Below are 23,555 nucleotides of genomic sequence, written 5' to 3'. Positions count from 1 at the left end.
CTGGGACCAAGCAAGAACGAGCCTTCAGTTCTACAGGCCCACCAGCACCACCAAGGACGGACTGAAAAAAATAAAACTGGAAAAGGGAGGACACATTGCCCTACCCAGAAGAAATGTCAAGAGTTTGAGTCTTAGGTGTCCCCTCTCTTGGCAGTGCAGAGCTGGGAAGTGCACTGGGAGGGCAGCTGGACATCTGCAGGACAAGTCACAGAAAGCACCTTTGAATGCCAGAGTGCTTTTCAGCTCACTCTTGAAACCCATGTTCCTCTTGATCCGTTTACTGAAATTAGATTACAAACCATAAGGGGTTTACCCAGAGGTCTGATATAGGACTAGTATTTTTTTAATAGTAATTAACATTTGATTTACAGTGTTCCCATTTCCCAAGTACCTTGAAATGAAAAGTGTGTAACTGACTTTAATTGGGGCCATGTTACAGTCATGCAGGAATGATGACTTGCATCAGAGCAAGATCTGACAGGACAGCATGTGATCAAAGGTAATGCATATAGGATCACCGATGGCCCTGGAGTAACAGCCAGGCTGCAAAATCACTCATGGGGCTCTGCGGCCACCAAGGGTAGCAAGAATAGTTCAAGAGACTTATAAACAACAACAGGCACAGGGCCCAGCAGCACTCAGACGTTCATTCCCAGCAGTCACAGCACCTATGACACCCCAGGCTTGCGTGTATCTCTTTTTTTTTTAAATGTCAAAAGTAAAAAAAAATTTATAATGGTTACAGATGTAAACACTTCTTTTCTGTGACGTTGATGGGGACAATTACTCTGAATTCCTTGAATACCCTTGCACTAATGTCAGCCAGGGTGGTAGCATGCACTGACTGGAAATGCCATGGCTGGGACAGCACAGCGTATTCCTCCAAATCAGCCAAAGCTGCAAGGCCACTGAAGTGCTCCAAGCTGCCCACTCACCAGAGCCTGACCTGCCACGTACATGCACCTGGGGCAGAGCCACCCCTGTGCTGCCATTGTACCCTTCATGGTGACACTAATCACACCTATTTGGCCACCCATTTCTAGGAACATTCGAGCTCTCTCCACTTCCCAGTCTCAGTCAAAACTGGCCAACATATTTGAAGGTTCCATGATAAGAACTCTTCAAAATGACAAAGTATAATTACATCATGCCAGGCAGGCGCCCAAATGGGAGTCAATAACTTTCACTGGGAACTTAACACCTCTGCTCTGTCTCTCCTGGAGCAGACTTGTCCACAGTTATCCCATATGGGGGATTTCTTTCAGCAGCAGGAGAACATCCCACACATAAGCCACCACTCCTCAAGGAAGCTTGTACAGGAGCAGGAGAGGTGACAGCAAAGAGGCCCACCGGGTTGCTGTCACAGCACAGGGCCTGGAGCTCACATGTCAAGCTGTACAAGCTTGGGAAAGGCCAAAGGTCCCAGTGAAGATGGTAGGACAGCTGAAGGGCTGAGCATCACAGAGACAGAGAGCTGTGATGGAACTCCCAACACCTGGGAGCACAGTCCAGCCCTGCTCCCTGCAGCTTCCAGGGCATCCCACATCGGAGCACAGTGGCAGGATGATGCTCCCCACAAGGATGGGGCCATCCCACACCGCAGAGCCACACAGTGATCAGCTGTGCCAAGGGAACACGGCTTTACTGAGAGACACTCACATCTGCAAGGTGCTACACTGCTCTGTTGAGGGGATCAGACCTTCCCTCAAGCCTTCCAGTATGTTACCCAAGGTATCTGGTCATTTCCCTTTCCACTAAATACATTTTTTAATTGAAAAAAACCAGAGTAAAATGTCAGAGATGAGAAGAACTGAAGCCACTTGGATGGCTTTGGAAAGAGCGTCAAGTGAAATAACATCCTGCAGCATTTCATTCTATTGCAAAAGCTGGGACAAATCTCATCACCTTGACTGAACAGTATCTGAGGCCGTGAGCTAGAAGGGCCACAAGCCCCATGTGACATAGAGGGAGTCAGGGATTCCGTGCTTTACTACTACTTTTTTTTTTATAATCTCATCTATCATCATATGTGGGGACAAAAACATTCCACCTTAACCATATCCAAAAGTGCACAGACATCTGGACTAATATTCCAAACAACTCTGGATTCCCAAGACCGAAAAAATGTCCCCAAAAAATAACAGTATGTGGCAGCTCTTGTGATACTTACCTGGAAAAGGAGAATGTTTTGATGATAATATGCTTTACCTGCTACCTGCAGCAGGAACAGTTAAATGGCATTTCACAGCCAAGATGAAATCACTGCACATTCAGGACAGAGCACAGCACAACACAGTCAGGGCATCACCAGCAGGCCATGGAGCCATTAGTTCCTCCCTGCTGCTTCCCAGCATAGTCGGGGTGCCAGGATGGCCTTTGGAGGGGACAGTGTCACGCTGGTGACCACCAGGTGGCAATCACGACACAGAAACGCACCCCCTCCCCAGGGATTGTCAGGTTGTCCCCGGTGCCAGGTGACCACCCTGAGTGGCCAGTACCACCACCCAGCTCTTGGCTGGGGCATCCCGTCGCTCCAGCCACACATGGTCACTGGGAAGACCAAACTGTGCCATTAACAGTGCTTGGAAACCTGGCACTAAACTTCCCAAGAATAAAGGAAAGCTGAGGAAGGTGCTTGACCAGCCTGGGAGAGTTCAGCTGCAGGATGGAGAGTACCTAGAAACACCCAAGGCATCCAGGAGACATGACTGCCAACTATGGAGGGAGTTTCCCTTGTCTCACTTCCAGCAGACAATGCAGGGTGATGACCTAGAGGCTCTTTGTCCAGACATCTCCAAAACCATGGTGGAAATGCTGCCAAAGGGGTATTAAGAACTTTATGGGCAGAACCCTGTGATGCACAAGGTGTTCAGAAAACCAAGCACGTAATGAGCTGCACATCACCTACTCTTCCCTCCTTCAGGCCATGACAAGCAATACAGCTTATAAACAAGCAACACAGCTTATAAACAAACTTATAAATGAGCCCAAAAGCAAACAAACTTTTGGGACCTTCCAGAGGTTTCCTTGTCTTTCCGTGTTTAAATAAGCATTATTTATGGTTAAGTGCAAAAGGGGTCACCAAGGTTTTATGCTCCCAATTCCACAAGGCACTTACTGAAGTGCAACCGACTCCCAGAGGAAACAGCTATGGTATGAAGACAATCGTGGACATTTCTTTCCTGACAACACCCTTTACATCTTGGAAACGACCAAACCAGACAGATGAGAATATCCAATGTTGTCAGAAGGACAGATTAAAGATACACACATTAGCCAATAAAAAGGACATTAACCCATCCTCCTCATTTCTCCTGTTCCTGCTTGAAAAGGGGGGTTGTTCATGACAAGAAGCCAAGCAGTACAATTACCCTCCAGTCTTTTCTCAGTTGGAGTCAAGGAAGACAAAGAAAATCTCTGCCAGTAAGAAACTTAGTCACAGTAAAGTTCACAGCACAGCCAGCCCCTGGTTAACTGGGGCTCAAAGGGAGGCCACTGCAGTTCATGCACTGCAATTTAACTACGAAACACTGAGTGACTTCATGGCTCATGTGGCTCTCAAGGAATACACATGAAACTTGCTATTACTGGGCAGACAAAGCAGCTACAGCTGATAACAAACAAACTCTGAGAAATAGGGCCTTTAGTTTCATTTCAGTTCTAGGGCTGATAGATCTGCACCAAGGTACTTATTCTTAAAAAGGTTTTCTGTAAGTTTTAAGCTTTACCAGTAGTTTGAGCTGTGGACTCTGAAACCTGCAGTGATGGTACCAGCTCTGCTACCTCATCAGAACTGCTTTGCAAGAGGAAGAGAAAGCTGGGCTTTATGCCCTAACCTCAGTATTGCACATGCTCCAAAGATTGCATCCAAATTCCTACCACCTGTAAAATTTGACCACAGTATTCTCATAGGTCGGAGTTACCTACTCTGGATCATCAGCTAAGCCAGGGCTACTCAGTTTTCCCTAAGATAATTGAACAGATTTATCAATGTCCACCTTTTCTTACTGAGTTCCACTCAACAGAAGCAGCGTAGCCACTCCAGGTGAAAGCTTGGCATGCTGCAGCTGTTTCAAAGTGCAAAAATGGTGAAAACTACAGTCTTCCTTATGGAGAGGCAAAGTGAACTTGCAGTCTGGATCCAGACCAGCACAGGACGTTTGTGTAGCCCTGGCTTAAAACCTCCTCCTTCAGAGCAGCGCCTGCATTTTGAACTCTGGACAGCAATGGCTCTACAGTGCCTGATGAAACACACAGAGTGCAACACCCTTCTCATATACTTCAGGAGGGAATGAATCGTGAGTTTTCATATCCTTCCTTGAAACAATGTGATTTTAAAATCTCAACAACCTGTGACTTCTTCCTACTGCTTATCAGTAAAGGCTTATAAACTAAAGATGAGCCTTACATCTACTGATCTTCCTGTGGTAGAATTGAGAGGACTACACACAGTGTACTATTCTTACACATATTAAGGAAAGACAGGAAGGCTGCTAGCACCCCACAGTGCTTGTGCTGGTCAGGCTCAGCACCATGTGTGTGTTCATGTGCTTATTAATGTTGGGATGTGCCAGGACACTGAAGAAAACACTCAAAAAACCTAATATTTTGTAGCTGTGAGTGATGAACTATCCTTCGCCTCATCATACTTTATCCAACCAATACGAGAGGGATACAAGACAAGTGTCTTGTCAAGAGACTTCTGTCTCTCTTGCTTGTATCAAATTAAGTGAAACCAAGAATTCCAACTAGAAATCTCAGTCATCTCCACTTCCAAGGGCAGCCACATACCCTGTTGCAAAGTTGCAGTCTTCTTTCCAGTCCACAATGCGACAGATGAAGAGATTCTGTGCATATCCCTCAGGCCTGGTCACGAAGTCTGGAGGACAATCAGCCAAGGGCACATAGACCCTGGGCACTCTGTGGTCCACAGGTGAGAACATGGCACACCTCTTGAAGAGTTCACTGTTCCTGTCTGCCAGAAGTTTGATGAAACCTGTAGCTGCTCGGGAATGCTTCTTTTCCAAAATAAAGACAACCTGGGAGAGGCAAAAGTTTCTACAGTTAATACCTTCAGAGAAAGTTATTTTCTTTAACAGAATATGGATATGCAGAGGCTTAGCAGAGTATCTGGAAAAGTCACAGGGTCTGTATTTTGTTTGCCCTGTGTGTGTATACGTGTGTGTGCATTTTTTAACTGAGTACCTATTTACAATGTATTTTCCTTGCCATCTTGCTCATGGCTATAGAAGAGCCAAGTGCCTTCCAAGTGCTGCTCTCGACTGCAATTTTCTTGATTACAGAACAAAACCAGACAAGAAGCAGATGCTTCCAAATGCAGGGAATTAGCCACAAAACACAAGCAACTCCTGTAAAATCTTTCATTTGTATCCTCGGCCTGTGATTTCAATAGTCAGCACAGAACAGGCCAGTCCAAAAACGGTGCCGCTGGCGGATCCAATGCTAACCACAGGAAAGGATGTGCTGTTGGGAATTTGGCAGTTCTCTCCTCCTCTCAGTGCTTTCTGAAGTTAGGGGTTATTTTACCTCTATACGAGATGGCTTTGAAAAGAATAATAAATTACAATATCACTAAATAATTGTTCCAGAGAGGTGTTCATCCAAGCTATATTTTTGCAGACCATAATAAATCACTGGGTAACAGAAACATTATAGCTGATTTCCTAAGCTTAGACAGAAGAGTCCTTCCAGAAGGTTTCAGGAGCTGCACCTCTGCACGATTCCCAGTGCTGGAATTGCCACACTGGATTAGACTGGAGCTGCCCAGCCAATTACAGGGACCAGAATCAGAGACTGCAAGGGAAAGCACAAGACGTGGAACAGACCTGACCCAGTCTGACCCCGCAGTCCTTTTCTGGTCTCTTAACATTCAGAGATTGACTCAGATCTTGAATCAACAGCACTAGCAGCCTTTCCAAAGTCTGTAAGAATTAATTCTGACAACTTTGGATATCCTGACACTCATATTAGTATCCAATCTTTTTCCTGAATCCTGCTAAGCAATTTTGCATGACAAACAAAGGGAATTTAACCTGGGACAATTGGTAAAAATAACAAGTCACGTGATTTTTATCAGATTGGACAATTACTCTCTCTGAAATGGGGAATGAGACTCAAAGATCAACAGATGGAGACTACAGGGAGGGCAGGGCTGGTCTTCTTCAGCCTTTGGGAGCACACATGTGCTCCCTTGTCACTCTCCATGGACTTACCTTGGCTGTTCTTTGGAGAAACTCATCTGGGAGGAGGTTGGGATCATTCACCTTGGGTCCATCATCTTGCTTTGTTCTTTGCACACCGCTGATCCCATCGGCCTTACCTGCACCAAGCACACATGGCAGTTACTGTACCACATTTCCATGACACATTTATGTTGAGCCTTTGCTGTAAGGTACAATACCAGGTGCATGTAGTACACTTTTTTGAAAGGAAGAAGAACCTGAAGTGTTAGAATTAGCAAGCATGAAGTAATTATTATTTCTCCAGACTACAACAGATAGCAGATATATGTTCACTTACCATGCACATCTGCTGAAAAGCAACAAAAATCAAAATAAATCCCAACTTTGCAAGTAGGACTATACCAGTCATAACATATAAAATGGTGGAAAACACATTCTGTATATTAAATATTAAGAATTATATGAATTTCCTGACATTTCTTAGTTGAAGTCATTAACATTACATAAGTAGTCCTTTAAGTACATACATTCATTTAATATTCAATTTCCTTTAAAAAACATTATGCAGGGTTATAAAATGTACGTTTATCTTTGAAACTGAAACCATATCTACTAAGCTGATCCTCTTCAGCTGTGGACCAAGACTATGAAAAGTCTTATAAAAGTAATCACTGTATATGCCCAAGAGCTCCCTTCCCTTGAAATCTCTGGACCAGATACTGATAATATTAAAATTGAGTGTCAAGTAATGTCTAGTATGAAATTTTCAAATATTCAAGTTGTGAGTTTGGGAGTATCTGCTACAGATGGCTGGCATTTAGTGTTTACAAACATCCAAAATGATCTTTGTGATGGAGAAGGCTGGGATTGGTTCCTTCTGGAGCTGCATTCCTGTTGAGAGCGTGTGGTTACTGCTCTGCCAGCATTTTCCGGCTGGAAGCATCCAAGTGCTCTTGTCTGGAGGGCTCGTGGAAGATGGCTGCCTTTTTCCATTTGTATGGCAATCACATCCATCTCAAGCACATGTGCTAAAGTCAGGCCTCGAGCGTTCAAAAGAAGTTTTGCTCTCCTAAAGAGAGACCGTGGCACTGACTGCGAGTTTCAAGGGACGAAGCTGTCACTGCTTCCCTTAGAAGACAAGAGATAAAGAAAGTTCTTGCTGAGGGCTGTGCTCCAGCAGGCCAGCAGCACTCACCCATGTGGAAAACCTCCAGGAGAGCCACAGGGACACGCAGACCTGGCCCCCAGATGGCACCCATCTGGCCCACGGAGGCCCTCGAGGGAGGCTGTTGGTGACATGATGGATGGAGGGGCTGCAGGAGGGGCTGAGCAGCGCTGGGGTGTGGGGACCAGGGCTGAGCAGTGCTGGGATGTTGGGAGCAGGGTTTGGGGCTGAGCAGTGCTGGGGAGTTGGGAGCAGGGTTTGGGGCTGAGCAGTGCTGGGGTGTTGGGAGCAGGGCTGAGCAGTGCTGGGGTGTTGGGAGCAGGGCTGAGCAGTGCTGGGATGTTGGGAGCAGGGCTGAGCAGTGCTGGAATGTTGGGAGCAGGGCTGAGCAGTGCTGGGGAGTTGGGAGCAGGGTTTGGGGCTGAGCAGTGCTGGGGAGTTGGGAGCAGGGTTTGGGGCTGAGCAGTGCTGGGGTGTTGGGAGCAGGGTTTGGGGCTGAGCAGTGCTGGGGTGTTGGGAGCAGGGTTTGGGGCTGAGCAGTGCTGGGGTGTTGGGAGCAGGGTTTGGGGCTGAGCAGTGCTGGGGTGTTGGGAGCAGGGCTGAGCAGTGCTGGGATGTTGGGAGCAGGGCTGAGCAGTGCTGGGGTGTTGGGACAAGGGTTTGGGGCTGAGCAGTGCTGGGGTGTTGGGACCAGGGCTCAGGGGAGCTGGGGGACAGCAGGACAGCAGCTTCCCCAAGGGGCACAGCTGTGCCACCATCACCAGGGCACACTCACAGATGGCACAGCCTGGGCTGCCTTCGGGCAACTCGACCCCAGCAGTTTTTCGACAGTGACAAACTCTGGTTTGCATATGCTGCTAATTATCCCCAGCTTTGCCTTCTGATACAAAGCTCTTCACACTTTGCTTCTCCCCAAAGATCTTTTTCTAAGTAACTTTACTTTTATTTTTATGGACTGCTAGCAAGACTGAGAGGAGAATGAACAGGTATTCAGGGATTTAAATAAAAATCTCCTTTCCTAAAAAAGCACCAGTAATAGAAGCAGCAAAACCATTTCTCTTTTACTTCCGCTGAAAAGAATTCAGACTTGTCACAACCAGCACTACTAAGGGATAAAACCACACAGAGGTTCAGTGACAAACAATTTGGAGAGAAAAATTGTTTGGATAATTATAAGCAGTTTAAAAAGTGGGGATACCAAGGTTATCTCATTTGCTTACCTCCTCTAATGTTTCTGCCAGCTAAAGGTCATACCAGGCAGTCATTTAGAAAAGAATAAAAGCAAGGAGCCATTTTGTTTTCTTATAATTTGTCAAGGGATCAGTTAACAGTTTATGGTGTGCCAACCATAAAGGTTGGACAAAGAACAGGATGATCTGGAACAAAGAAACACTGGCAGGGGGAGAGGACAAGGGAAGGTTGGTAGCCTTCCAAACACCATGCCTCCAGGCACACCTGCCACAAGCCCAGGGCTTTACTGGAGTGAACTCTCCCCATGGAACAGCACATATTGGTTGGAAGAGAAACCAGATCTAAATGTATTGGGGAAAAAAGGAGCTGCATTCACTGCTTTCTCAGTGCAATAGAACAGCAGCAGTGACTCAAGGTCCAGCAGGCATGAATGAAAAAAGCACTCGGAGCAATGTGAGGAACATGTCCTTGTTAGCACTGCCTTCTTTCCACTTATCCTTCCAACTCCCATTGCTCCAAAAAGTCACTTGGAAATTTTCACTGAAGCGGCTTTCCCTGTCGAAAAGATGCCAGCAGTGATGTCCTTGGGAAGTATCACACACACACATGCAAAAGCACAGAGACACCAGGATGCAGCTGTCACAGAGAGCGCGGCAAATGGGTGACCAGGCCTCCCTTTGCTGGGATGAAGAACATTTAGGGTTGGGGCACTGCCCCCCATCCTGCTGAAGATGAACCCCATGTGAACCCAGTACAGATACCAGAAAGCATCTAAATTCCCACTGTGGCACATGGTAGAACCTGCCTTTTCCTTCATGGCCAACATCAACTAAGGGCCTTTGGCTGGCTGGAGAGTATCTGCCTCTTCAGTGGTCCCATCAATTTCAGCAAATACCCTGGGATTATTAGAGCCACCAGTAGATAGAGCCTGGGATCTACAACTATTCCATCAACAGAAAGCAAGCAAGCAAGAAAGAAGGAAGCTAATCCCAGCCATCTACTTCTTCCTTCCCATCTTTTTTAATCACCTTCAGTATCTGAAATGCCATCACACACATTTAGTAATGGGGAATGCTCCTGAAACAAAGGACAGGGAAGAAGAGACAAGAGGAACTCTGTACTCCCTGAAGCCAAGAGATGTGGACTTCTCTGCAGCTTGCAGCTGCTCCTTTGGAAGTCAAAATTCTGTAGGTACCAGGACTACATCTAATGCTCAGAGGGCTACAATAACAGAGGACCAGAAATGAGGACTCCCTGTCACAAAACCTGACAGTCCCTCTCTTTGATTGCACATTCTCTCCTTCCCTCCAGTGCAGCTGGAACTTGCTGGCTGGGCAGAAAGGGCAGGTTAACAGGGACAGACTGGAAGTCTAGAAAATCTAAGCTGGGAGAAACAAACATCTCCCACAACAGGGCAGAGGCATGGAGGCAATCCTAAAGGAGAGTTAATTTGTGAGAGGAGCAGGATTTTCAGCAGAGAAGGTGGGAAGAAACTCCTTTCATGCCAAACTAAAAATGAATTATTCTGACCCCTTTACTGCAGTGGTTATCCAATGACCATTCAATATTTCCACCCTGGGCAAAGACATGTTTTCTGAGAAAGATTTACTATGTTAGCTTGGGCAATACTTCACAAGCTTATCTTACAGTGAAAACACACTTCAGCAACTAGGATCCAGTGAAACTGCATTATAATCTCAGTGTTTTCCTTTCAGCGATTATCTGACAAACCAAAACTGTAATAGTCCTACTTAAAAAAAATTAGGCACTAGATACAAAAAGCAACTCAAATTAGTTATGTTATTACCAACAAAGTAGATCCAGGACACTTGGAATTTGCCTCCCTCTGTAAGAGATGAGTTTAAGGCAGCTCCAATACATACTTAGATTTGCCTGACAGGCATTCCTAGGTCAAACATTACTTTTTTTAAAGTCCCCCAAATTTCCTTCCACAATTCAATTACCATGACATTAAAAGGTAGCCAAAATGGACCAAAAATCATCAGACTAGAATTCTGATTACTTGTGACAGATCCAAAATTATTTTCAGTAGGTTTGCATTGGTCACTGTGGAAATTTGCAATTCTATCCAAAAAGAATACAACTAAAGATGCAATATCCACTTGCAAATGAAAATATATCACAGTTTCAGATCTCAAACACAACTTACTGAAACAAAAAAAAATCTTTCCCTGGATGGAAAAACCCCAAGTTTTTTTTAAGAAAATAGTACGTTTGCGACTTCAGCTAGAAAAAAACTGTAGTTGAAAAGTTGGGTTTCTCTACATGGGAGTATTTAATAATCCCATCAGAAGGCATTATTAATACAAAGCTGTTTAAAAAAGAATACTGCTCCTCAGCTCAGTGCTCAGATACCAGCACAACTGTCAATGTCTCAGTGGCAAAGTCTACTACTCACTAATGAAGCAACGACACTCAGGTTCTCTGGTATCTGCTTCAAGCAGCAGTTTTCAGCATTCTATGTTTTAGTGCCAAATACATAAGTAGTGTAAAACAGACCAATTCATTGTAAATATCTCCTATGACTGTGTGTTATGCTCAAAAATTCTGTCTACATCAGTAACACAAGAGACATTGGGAAATGAAAACTCCCTCCAACCAAAAGGTGATACATTCGCATGCATGCCCTGATTTGCCCTGGATTACCCTATTCTGCTACAATCTTCCTTTCTAGGGACAACCAGAGGGAAATGTTGCTGTCAGAAGGAAGTACAAGGCCTCTTCACATTCTGTAACTGGTATGTATTGGCACAGAACAGTTATTTTCCTCCAGAAGACAAACATTGCAAAAGGTAGGGAGGATGGAAAGTGCCATTTCACTTCATATCAGGTACTATCCAAAACTGGAATCTATTTTAAACAGGCTACAAGAAGGGTCAGTAAGGAAAACGTCATGCAAGAAGCAGTGCCTTTTGAGTATTGACATCTCCAGACACAGAACTTTCCACCTGTGATGGAGGAAAGACAAGTATTTCACTGTGATGAGAGTGTTAAACCAACAACAGCTTTGGAATTTAACACATGCAGCCTGTCCAAAATCAGCCTAAGAGCTCCCATGCGTAGTGGAAGGAGGCTCTGCAGGTAAGAAGAAAAGCAGTTCCATAACATGCAGTTGTCTCATTCCTGAGTTGTCTCATCCCAGAGCTGTGTGTCTAAAGAACAGGACTAACCTCCTTAGAGGTGTTTATTTTTGAATACTCATTTAAGCAAAATCACCCTGCCACAGCTGTTCATATCTTAACACCTGAGCTCACACACCTGCCTGCCCAAGGGCACACTGAAGAGGAGGACCAGGAGACTCATGATTAGCATCAAGATTTTTAAAGATACACAAGCGAGAGGAGACTCTCAAAGAGGGAAAGAAAAGGCATATTAACAGATGTGCACAGCCCAGAGAAGCATCTGCAGCAACACTGAGCAAAGGCAATGTGAAGAGGTGAGTACAGCTGGCTTCCTTAGACATGCAAGGCAGCCATGCATGTAATTATTTACTTATATTTAGCCACCTCCACAAGGAGGGATGGAGGAGATGGCAGAATGATGAGACAAGAGTGTCACTTTTCCTTAGACTCCTGCAAGCCTGATCCACAACTAAGATCAACATGATTTTGGGAAGCTGCCATCTACCCCAACAGATCAGATCACAGCTGTCTCAGGAGCCACACAACATTACCACGACCACAGCATGGGGATACTCTGAGCTCCTGGCCCTCACATGGCCTTGAGAAGCTGCCAGTCAACAGAGGGGTTGGAAGTTTTACTGCAACAGAATTAAACCTACAAAAAATCAGGTAATGTTGCAGTCTACACAAATACAGTTTTATTACATTAATGGCAAGCAAAAATTAAAATGTTACAAAAACAATTCCATTGAGTATTTTGCCTATTTACTTAATATTCTTCCTTCCTGCATGTGCATTTGTTCCTAAAGTCTGTGTGTCTAATATTACTATTCCATGGAAAATATGTTAGCTGAGTGAATCCTAATCTGTTTCATCCTGGAAATCTTGCTGTTAACAATGGCCATACTCTGTTTATCTCCACACCCACCATTCACTCTCAGTGTTGGGCCCTCTCACTTACTTGACCTAAACTTGTAACTCAAAGGAAAAACATAGGTGAACTCAGGAACATATGGTAATGTGTGAACTTAATCTAATTCCTGTTACCTAATTGCCTAAGTCATTTATTTTTTGCCATACTTAGGAAGTCATTTGGGGGTCAAGATAATTAACTAGGGAAGAACAGCATAGGGAACTTTCCCAGCATTAACTTCCATTGCATTCTTCAGCTGTGCAACAAAAGAATAACTGGAGCTTTTTCAGCCTGTAGCATTTAATCAATGCAACCATAAAGCCCAATTTGTTCAACACCAGTAGAACACTTTTCTTCAGTTGCTATACTGTTTATTCTGCTAGAAATCTATGCTCTCATTTAAGAAAAGTTATAGCAACAAACCAAAAGAGCTGGATCCAGAGACCCACAAACATGAACTTGGGATAAACTAATACAGAGCTGTCTTGAGCAGCTGAATCGGCTCCAGCTTCTCCGCTGGCTTTCCAGGCTTCAGCAGAGTGAAACTGATCTGATTTTTGACAGTTCCACCTCAAGGATTTCTATTAAAAGCCGTGTAACTGAGAAGATTTCCTGGTGAGCTTTCACTCTGCTGTGGCCTAGAAATGCTAAGAGCTATGCAATGCAGACAATCCATCTCCAGAAAGCTGCAGGCTAGGAAAGAACAGTGAGGACTCCTTAAAAGCACAGAGTGAACGGGAGCCTCTGAAGAAGGAGGAGTAGAACACTTGTTCCTTCCAGTGGCCAGTGATGTTGGTGGACCCTTAAATTTGCCAGAGACTTTAAGGCAGCTTAACTGAAAGAAGGGGGAACCTGAGCAGAGCAGAGGGTTAGCATGTGGTCCAGATTTTTGTCCCCATCATCCTTTCCCTATCAGACCTGGTCAAGCGGAGGAATAGTAGTAACTCTCTGAACTCTGCCTGTGCCAATGTGAGACACTGATAACTGCAGAAGGACTCCAGGTGCCAGAGGAAGGCACAAAAGGCAGGCAGGCACTTTGTCAAGCTTAAAAGAAAAGAGGGGACACAAAAACACAAGAGGGGACATGGACTTGCATGAGATGGAGCAGAAGCCCAAAACAGAGACATATTTACATTATAAATATATTTTTCTTCTTTGTTAGAAAGATCCTAAAATATTTCTAAGCACTGACTGTAGAGCATCACCTTGAGAAAAGAATGGCTTGATGCATTATTACCCAACTGCAGCTGAACCATAGTGAAGTTACCAAATGCCACTACCTATGTTGAGCCAAACAACCCTGAAATACACAAAATACAGCCTCTGGTCAGCAGCACTGTGGACACCAACCAACTTAAACTCATCATTTCTGACCTTACCAGGGCTACTAGACATCAACAGTCACATTTGACTTGAAAAGAGACTGAGCAGTGTCCACCTGGCAAATGTTGAACAGACAGGGGAACAGGTGCAAGTTCTGCAGCAGCTCCAACCTAAGCTCTGTTAACTCTATCCATTATCCATCAGCTACTCAGTTCATGTGAGTTTACTCTGCCTACAAATGAGCCATTTCTATTCAAACTTCATTACGTCAAGGTAATGAGCAAACTTTGGACATTCGGATATCCCAACTCTGATTTGCAGAAGTGTAGGTGCAAGTGGAAATCCTGAACAAACACAACTGATTGCTGCCAGGGCAGCCAGTGCACCAGCTTGATGACTTCCACCCCGTGGGAAGCAGGATATTCTGTGTATCTGGTACAGTAAGATCTCCCATGAGAAGCGTCGAAAAGAGCCGAGCAAACTAGTTTGACAAGGACAGCTTTTGGCATAGTCACACAGTTCCACAAACTTTTATTTGAATATCTTTTTGCTAAGAAAGGCTGAGACACTTTTATGAGTTCAGCTGCCCTTCTCACGAGTGCAAGTAGCTGCTACTGTTCAATGACTGACGGTGCTTTATCAGAGTGATCTGGGGCCAATATTTAACAAGAGACAGCTCACACTGGCATGAAACTCGTGTGACACCCAAGACTGTGTAGGGATGCAGCATCATAAAGCATTCTGCACAGAACATTCTGCACTTTTCCCAGGTGGAGGGGATACAGACAAGTTTCTAATTTTTAATACATATTGAAATAGAGCATAAAGAAAATCCTTCTACTGCAGTGAGAAGTCATAGAAATAATGTATTTAGCTCAGTACTAAGTGATAAAAGTTACATGACCTCTGTTGCAGCAGTCAATGTGAATGAGCATTAACGGAAAGAATTACAAGCCTAGTAAAGGTCATGTGAACTGGTGGATGACTCCTGTGGATGGCAATGACACAGAGTAACTTGGGGTCTCGGGGTAAAACACAGAGGACTTGCATGTCCATACCAAGCACAGGGAATTAATTTTTTCTGTGTACACACTGGTGTTCAGAGTAGTGTCAGGATGCTACTATTGCCTTGTTGTCTGCCTGCATTTCAACAGAGCAGAGAAGCCCCAGAGAAGGTCTGAAGGACACTACTAAGGGAGCTGAGAAACTTTCTTCAGTTTTACTGCTCATTCTTACTGTCTTTGTAAGGAAAAACTACAGAGGGAAAGTTTGTTCAGAATGTATAAAAATTTACACCTTGGAAACAGAGCTGAAAATGCAAGAGAAAATAGATTTTAAACTTTGCTGGGAAAGACCAGCGATCAAAGCTTAACATTCAGACAATTGAACTTTGGAACAGGGCAATATCGCTCTTTGTGTAGAACAGTGTGATGGGGAAGAAAAAGGCTTGTCACTTCCTAGACCAGAGACTTTTCTGAAGATAATCTTTAACCCAACTTCTTTGAAAGAAGAGTCCAAAAGTGGAGCAAACTCGTTTGACCAGAACTACTTCTGGCAGTGACACCATATATGAACTTCTACTTAAATATCCTTGAGCAAAGTAAGACTGACACGCTTTTATGAGGACAAGAACTTTCAGAAAGTACATGGGCTGAGAATTAGGCTGAATGTGAAGGTCTCTTCCCTCCTGTGGACTTCTCTCTTGTTGTATCCCATTTCTCTTGGGGTCTTAGGAAGAGAAGGGCAGGAATCACAGCTCTCATAACAGTAGTAGTTAGTGAAGACAGATCCAACATCTGAGTCTCAGCCTGTAGACTTGTGCACAATAACCATTTCTACCAGTCTGCCATGAGCCCCACAGAGGCATAGAAGTCCAACATACAATGACTTCAGGGAAATTCAGTCCCTCAAATCTGGGCTGTAATCAGTGTACATGATGTTTCATGCCTCAGAGCTTCTCACAGCAAGGGCCAACCCCAAAATTCTTTGCCCCAGCGTGTAACTAGAGATAGAGGGGTGACTGTGCTCTGAAGAGGAACAGAGCCACAGTGAGGAATAGGACACAGGCCAGAGCAGAAAACACATCAAAACTGGCTGCACTCTCAGCATGATCCAGACTGCTCTTATTCAAATGACACATCTACTTTTATTCTTCATGGTTCATTCTGACCATCAGCAGCAGAATAAATGAGCCAGCAGAGATATTGCACAATTCTACTCCTATGTCAGAAAGGCATCTTGCAACTGAGAGCAGCAATTTGCAGAGTTGTGTTCATGCACAAAGATTTGACGACCATCTCAACATTGTTCTGGTTTATTGCCCAGAATAAGCAAAATTTACTTTTGACTCATTACAGTAGTTACAGATATTTTTCACTTCCAGAAATCTGGTGGGTTTTTGGTTTAGTTTTAATTTTGCCCAGCTCTTATGTATATATGGATCCTTCCAAATACATATACACACACATATGTAAATGCACACACAGACAAAGTGCTTATGAGAATGTAATAAACTGTTTCTTCATTTTATTTCATTTAATATCCTTGATGGCAATTTTGTCTACCCTGAAACCTTCAAAGAAAACCTTCCAGAAAAGGAAGCAAGCCCATAACAAGAGCTCATTTAAGAGTTGCACCGGCCATGGAAAATTCCTTCTGCTCAGTTTTGTGCATAAGGCCATTCAATGGGGCTGTGAGACACAGGAATTCTCTCAGGGAAGAGGGTTCTCAGCAAATAAAACACTGAGTTTGGTGGCTCAGGAAGAAATCCCCCCATGGGTCCCAGCTCCCATACTTCGCTGTTTTGCAGCAGTAGCTGTTCCAGCAGAAAGGATGTAACATAAAAGAAAAGGTGAGTTTGCTGGAAAGAGAAGTTCAACCAGGAGCACCAGCCAAGCAGCTCTCCCAGGAGATCCCCACGGGGCACAGGGAAGGAAAGGCACCCCCACTCACCACAGTCCAACCAAGCACTCTGCCTGCTGGTGCTCCTCCACATTCCAGTGGATGGCCTTAGGAAGTCCAGCAGATATTGCCCTCCAAGGTTGAGTTCTGCCTCAAAAAAGTGATATGTTTGGTCCTTTTAAAAAAGCATTTTGAGCCACACCTGGGAAGGTTCTATTTGGCAGGACTTTTTCTTTCTCCATGACAGTTATCAGTGATGCTAGAATAACTATAGCTGTTTTCCAGGCAAGACTTAAAATCTGGATAAGTGATGTTATGAGAAATTGCATGAAGGACAGGAAACAAGCCAAAGCAATCATCAACTACTCAAAAACACCCTCAGAAAAAGCAGCATCGTAAACTTTATATGTATTAAAAAAGGAGGGCATTAAAAAGTGGAGCAAGAAGAAACTAGGGAAAACTCCATATGGGTTATATGGCCAAAGAAGCTGAAGCAAGTATGAAAAGAGGTGATAGCAAAATGCAAACTCAGCAGAAATCCAACTGGCACATCCACACCAGCAACAAGGCTTGTGAAGGGTGAACAAGGAAAGGCCTTGAAGACAAAAGAAAACAGCTGGCTTAGGTAACTGCAGTGGAAAAGTAAGTTGGATTTCAATTGTGCAGACAATAAGCTGATCTCACATTTGTCCTACAAATATTCTCCAAGACAGAATCAAATGGCAAAACCTACTCAGATGGCACAGATTTTGAAAGATGACTTTATAACCTCCAGCACAGGTCACTCCAGAGCATCGTGAGGAACTCAAGGAGTAACTCTCATCAAGTCCTCACACTAAAGCACAGTCACACAGCTAAAGTAAAATACTGGCTCAAACTTTATTTGAGATGCTGGTATCAAACTAGGGCATACGTCTCTGAAGTTTAATTTGGCATTGCTTTCAGAAGCAATAAAGATGCAACAGACACAACACATGACTCAGGAGCATTTCCGGAGATTTAGAATTGTTGAGTCAAAGCGGCTCAGAAGTGTGCAGCTACAACACCATGTCCAGAACTGGAAAACAGGTACAGGTGGGGTTAACAACTGCCTGTGTAAAACACCCACAGACAAGATGAGTAACTTCCAACTCAAGTCCTGTGCTGGAAAGGAACAGAACAAGATGCGAGCTGGTTCACATACCTTGGCAGGAACTCAAACACAGTGGAGGTACCCAGAAGGAAATGGCATCACAAACTGGTGAGGTGGCAGCTCTACCCATGAGCTGAAACCAATGTTTTGTCATAAAAACTACAACACTTCCATTCAAATGTTATTTCCAGTCTTATTAATATATGGGTGTGAAAAATGGAAGTCAACCAACAGTACAGGCAGGGGTCTGAGCATCTTCAAAAGAAACCTCTCAGGAAAACATAAGGTATTAAATAGGACAGCTTTACAACCACCACCAAGATTTGTCAAACATCTACTTGTGCCTTGAGTTTTTGCCATCTTTCCTGGACAACTGGGGCATGAAACAGGAACACACCAGAATATCTGCCCTGGCAAAATTTTCATGACCAGCTGAAGGTCCACGTTAAATGTGCCAATTGTCAGAACCCTTTCAACACACAGTTCTTCAGGAAGGGATTTAGTACTACAAAGGACATGCAAAGAGCAGCATCAGCATAGTTTGGGACAAGGGAGCCTGTTGTATTTTGCCCTAAGCAACACTCGATGGCTTGGATGGAAGTCAGATTTGGAATAAAATAGGTTTGCCTTCAAAACAGATCGCATAATTGGCTTTAGGTTTTAGTGCAATTTTCTTTTTAAATGGACCAAATCTTTAAGTTGCTCATAACTCAACTGTTTGAAAATAGCAACAAACCTAACTGCCCCCAAGGAAATATATTCTTATCCCCAAACTGAGACACAGATTGGCCAGCCAAGTTGCAATGAAGGAAACTGCTACAGCACCATCTTGAATAAAACAGCAACCAGCAGTCCCCAGATAGCCCTGAAAATTGGAAATCTAAAGGTGTGACTTCTGTTTCAGATCTTCTTTGTACCAATCAAAACTACATAAAACTCAGTCATTAATATCCATTCAAAACTATGAAGGCAGTTTTACAGAAAGGGATAGAAGTGATAAGACATTAAGCTTTTATGCCTGCATTTTATATCTCACAGCAAAGCAAGGCAACCAAGTAATACTTCAACAGTTTGCTCAAATAAAGGCTTAAATCAGCAATCTGATCTACTCACCCTTTTCGCCAGGATCCAGGGAAAGCTTCTTAATGTCATCTGACACCGTATCCTGCAAGTGGTCTTGTCCATGCTCTGCATCATTATCATCAAATTGAGCTTCTATAATGACATCTGGACTTTTAGCATCGCCTTTCGCTGTCTCTTGAGGAATGCAAGTTCCCAACATATCCTCAGGGACATCTGATTCATGTGTGACTTCTGTTTCTTTGTCACTACCATCTGGCTTTATTACCTGAAGGAGCAGGGGATTAAAAATACAGAGGCAAGCTAAATCACTGGACTGAAGAAAGAAAACATTATCTTTCCTTTTTCATCTCCATCCCCAAGGAGCTGATAGTGAATTATGGGTGGCTGGTGGCACACTGCAATTGCCATGTAATTAGCCACAGATATTGCACAATCAAAAGAGGTACCTCACTAGGATAAAGACAGGAACAGTGTGGCTTTTGCAATACCTCAACTGTGACAATAATGTATCCAAAGTGTACCTAGAGCATAACCATACAGTTCCTGCCAAGCCCCTAATCAGCTCTGCAGAAGTTCAGAGTGAGTACAGGGAGGGAGGAGGATACACTACAATTTCATGAGTTGCTCAGACCATTGTTCACCAAGAAACACTAATCATCCTGGGACGTCTCGAAACTCCAGCAGTTCCAGTGAATTCTGGGATCATGTCAAAGCACATCTCCAGGAGAGCTCCTCAATACACAATCAGGAAGAGACTCAGAAAGCAGAGAGCAGAGAATACCTGTGACCTGCAGGGGAACTGGACTGTGGCAGCTTGGAAAGGCACCAAGCTTTGCATTTATTTCAGGCCGTGGTCGTTTGGTTAAAGGCACTTTATTGCTGTTAATTATACAAATATCCCAATTAAATTACCAAGAGAAATGAATTGAAGTGCAAATTAATTAACTATTAACTAATTGATATCAGGTAAGTAACTGTAAGTCTTGCTACAGATTTGGCTCCACTTTAGTGCAGCAATAGCACAAGGGGAGGAGAAACCACACATGTAATCACATCAGACAAAATCATGACGAGCCCACGCCACAGTAAAGCAGACAGCAAACCTGGATGGCTCCCCCATTGCAGGTAACCAGATATAATGACAGAACTGGATGATACCTTGGGCCCCAGGCCTTTACCAGCATCCTGCATGCAACTAACAGTGAGCTGCAAACACCCACCCAGCTGGCGTACTGAGATCCAGGTTTTAGTTACAAAAATGTTCAAGTTTCACTCAAGCTGTGCTGCTTCAGTGAGAGATTCAAATCAGGTCAGAATAATAAATAACCTACTAAACATTAAAATCACAAAGAAACTGGATGACTCCATTCCAATGCCCTTCCAGTGACTGAGCTCCCCTCCAGCTGGTGCAGGTGTTTGCCAGGCAGGGAACTCCCCAGGGATCTCCTCCAAGGTCCCTGCTCTGAGGACCATCACTAACCCAGTACCTGAGAGCAGCAACTCATGGCACCAGCCAGGTAAGGGAAGGGCTCTTTAAAAAATGCAGTAAAACAAGCAAAACAACTTTCTGGTAACAGTTTATATGATCTATATAGTCGCTAGAAATAACATAAATAGCCTCAACAAGTCTTAGCTGAAGGCAACCATTCCAAGTAAGAAAAATACGTTTCAGAAAGATCCACAAATTATTGTTTAGTAACTAAAAATAAAATAGATCAAATCAGACCTGAACAGGGAATACTTTCACAGCTTTACATATTCAGAGCTACAGCCATGCTTTCAAGCAGTATCCATTTCTCTGTAAGCTTTTCACAATACAAAATAGAAATAAAATCAATTTTAAAATGGGGCTGAATTCAAGTCTTTAAAAATAAAAAACTCACATGACATTACTTTGAACTCCTGTTACCTTTTGTGACTCTGCTTTCCATCTTTATTTTCATTTTTTAACATGTATATAATTTGTTACCATAGCAGATTTTGACTCAAACATTAAATTGTGACAAAAAAGGGAAAAAGTTTGGCAGAAGGTAGGAAAATGGCTGATTATTAAACCTGGCTGCATTTGGTACATAAAATACTGACACACAATGGTCTGGGCAAGAACAGTCTATTAGATTAGAGAGCTGACAAGGCTCCACACGCTACTGACTCTGCCAGTGTACCTATCCAAAAAGAAAACCAGTGTCAACAGTAATGTTTGGACCCTATCATGGTCAGATGTGGATGTATTCAGCTCTCAAATTTCAACTGCACCAGATGTGTGCAAGTGTGCAACTGCAGCAGGAGTTCATTTGCTTCAACCCCTTCAGGCTTTTCCTGCATTTTTTTTCCTCCCCAAGTTGTGTGGGATGTGTTTTGGGTGCTAAATTGATAAGCTTTCTATATGTAGAGCAGCAAACAACATCAAATATATCTTAATGATAGGAAATGCTTCTTTAAAGATGCAGCACTGGAAAGGTTATGCTTGAACAGTTTATGTGGCATTAAAGAAGGCAACAGATTCAGATTTAATTTTAAATGCTATATGCTAAACTTGCAATGCTTCCCCCAAGCCAGAGGACACACACTGCTGTCACCAGCAGCACAGCACTCCAGCTGTGACTACCTAAGCCCCCAGTCGCACATTTCCGTAAGGATTTGCAAATGGATTTTTAAGTAAAGTTCTCCAGAGTCCACAAAATCATGACCTCCATGAAGACTAGAGCAGCAAAATGTTCAGAGTCTGGCAAGCATGGGCAATAGGATTTGTTTCCTTTTTAAGGCCAAGACAGATCATTTAGGCTGACCTCATACATAACAAAGCAGGAAATTTCACCCAAGATTTCTCATACCACACCAAAAATTTAGGAAAGCTGTACATCACAAGACTGGAAAGCTGCATAAGACTTTACAAAACCGGGAGCTCAGTGGATACAATTACCCCATTTAAGATGATCAGAGGTACCGGTCAACACGAGCTCATCCCACGGATTCCAAGGAGCACGATCCTTCTGTCCATGAGCAGCAGCAAATCCAACCATGACAGAATAAGCATTTCTTACATGGAGCATCTCAGAAACAAGAAACTGATGATATTGCACTCTATTTCTTCTTATGATATTGCAGTTTGTACATGACATAATGCACAGATCTAGAACACGTTGATACTGATCAGACACAGAATAAAGCAAGTAGACAACTGGCTCAGTCCATCATGTAGTCAAATGTGCAGTACACAGTCCCAAACCCTGCAAATGCAGCTGACTCTGCACGGACCCAGAAAGATGGGACTCCCCTTTGCTCCATATGCATGAAATATATGACCCCACTGCCATGCAAACACCCCAGGATGCATCATTAAAGTCCCTGAAAGGACCTTAACTTCCCAACATGGGAAGTCAGAGGTCAACCTTATGGTTGTTATTTTGATATGCTCTTTAATAATGATTTTTTAAAGTTTTAATAAGCATTTTGATGAAAGACAAGTGCTAATTTGAATATCTGATCCTTAAGACAGTGGTTGAATAAGTTTTCTTCCAACTTTAAACACACATTTATCACTGAACAAGCATCAAGTTTCTGCCCCACAGTGACTGGTTTCATTTGTAAAGTCATAGCGGATTGAACACCAGGTCTTTGAACGAAAATCTCATTTCAACCATAAAAGCAGCCAGTGGGCAAGAACATCCTGGCATGGATAAGTACAATCTGGACAGCAGAGCATCCAGCCCCGTCTTGAAGTAGCCATCAAATGAAATGGCCTCACTCAGGAGGAACTTGTTCAAACAGAAAAGTGAACTGAAAACCTGTGCATCTGCAAGCACAAGGGTTACCTCCTGAGCGGCAGGAGAAATGGCTTTCTCAGCCAGACCCAATCTTGTATCTGTCCTGCTAGATCCAAGCTCTTCACAAACTTACCATCCACACAAGGACAAACCCTGGTCTGTTTAGTCTCAGATCAGGTGTGAGGCTTTTGCTGCTGCTTCCTCAGTGGCAAGAGACAATAACTAAGACATCAGCCTATAATCTCAAACTGTTGAACCAGATCAGTGATTTTCAATAATTTTTAGCTATTGACTCCAAGGCCCTTTCCAATAAATGCACCAAGCCCCCAGAGCATTTAAGGTTGACACCAAAGGGTTTGCTTTTCTTTCTTATTTATCTCTGATCCTTACAAGCAATCCATGAATCCTCATAGATCTGAAGGTGAGACATGGATGACTGCTGAACTAGACAGAGTTGGATGAATACACCTTGCATGGCTAAGAAGTCCTAAAAACTCTCCACTGAGGGTCACTGCTTTCCACAGAACCTTGTGTAAAGAGACTTCCTTCACTGAAAACATCTGGCAGGTGAGGAGGCAGCATCATCATCAGCTGTTTTGGACACAGATTCAGTAAAAATCAAATTCTTCATCACACTCAAAATGCTGATATTAAGAAGAGTATTTTTGTAAGGATACTAAGGAAGAATGGAGATTACATAACACAACACTGCAACAACTTCTGTAACTCAGTCA

At 43.6% G+C, this 23,555-nt stretch overlaps 1 protein-coding gene across 5 annotated transcripts in view; it reads right to left on the bottom strand.

Annotated features, from left to right (window-relative positions):
* DIS3L2 (DIS3 like 3'-5' exoribonuclease 2) overlaps window positions 1-23,555 on the bottom strand; it is a 183,139-nt gene that overhangs the window by 106,174 nt on the left and 53,410 nt on the right. For all 5 annotated transcript variants that reach the window (XM_071566546.1, XM_071566545.1, XM_071566550.1 and 2 more), the window contains 3 exons: window positions 19,085-19,319; window positions 6,234-6,340; window positions 4,792-5,039 (listed from right to left, as the gene is read on the bottom strand). In XM_071566546.1, the coding sequence (XP_071422647.1) occupies window positions 4,792-5,039; window positions 6,234-6,340; window positions 19,085-19,319 (590 nt within the window). The remainder of the gene's footprint in view (window positions 1-4,791; window positions 5,040-6,233; window positions 6,341-19,084; window positions 19,320-23,555) is intronic.

The sequence above is a fragment of the Pithys albifrons genome, chromosome 11 (assembly GCF_047495875.1).
Source record: "Pithys albifrons albifrons isolate INPA30051 chromosome 11, PitAlb_v1, whole genome shotgun sequence".
Classification (NCBI taxonomy): Eukaryota; Metazoa; Chordata; class Aves; order Passeriformes; family Thamnophilidae; genus Pithys; species Pithys albifrons.
Note: the sequence above shows the minus strand (reverse complement) of the source record. Positions and strands in the feature narration are given on the sequence as shown.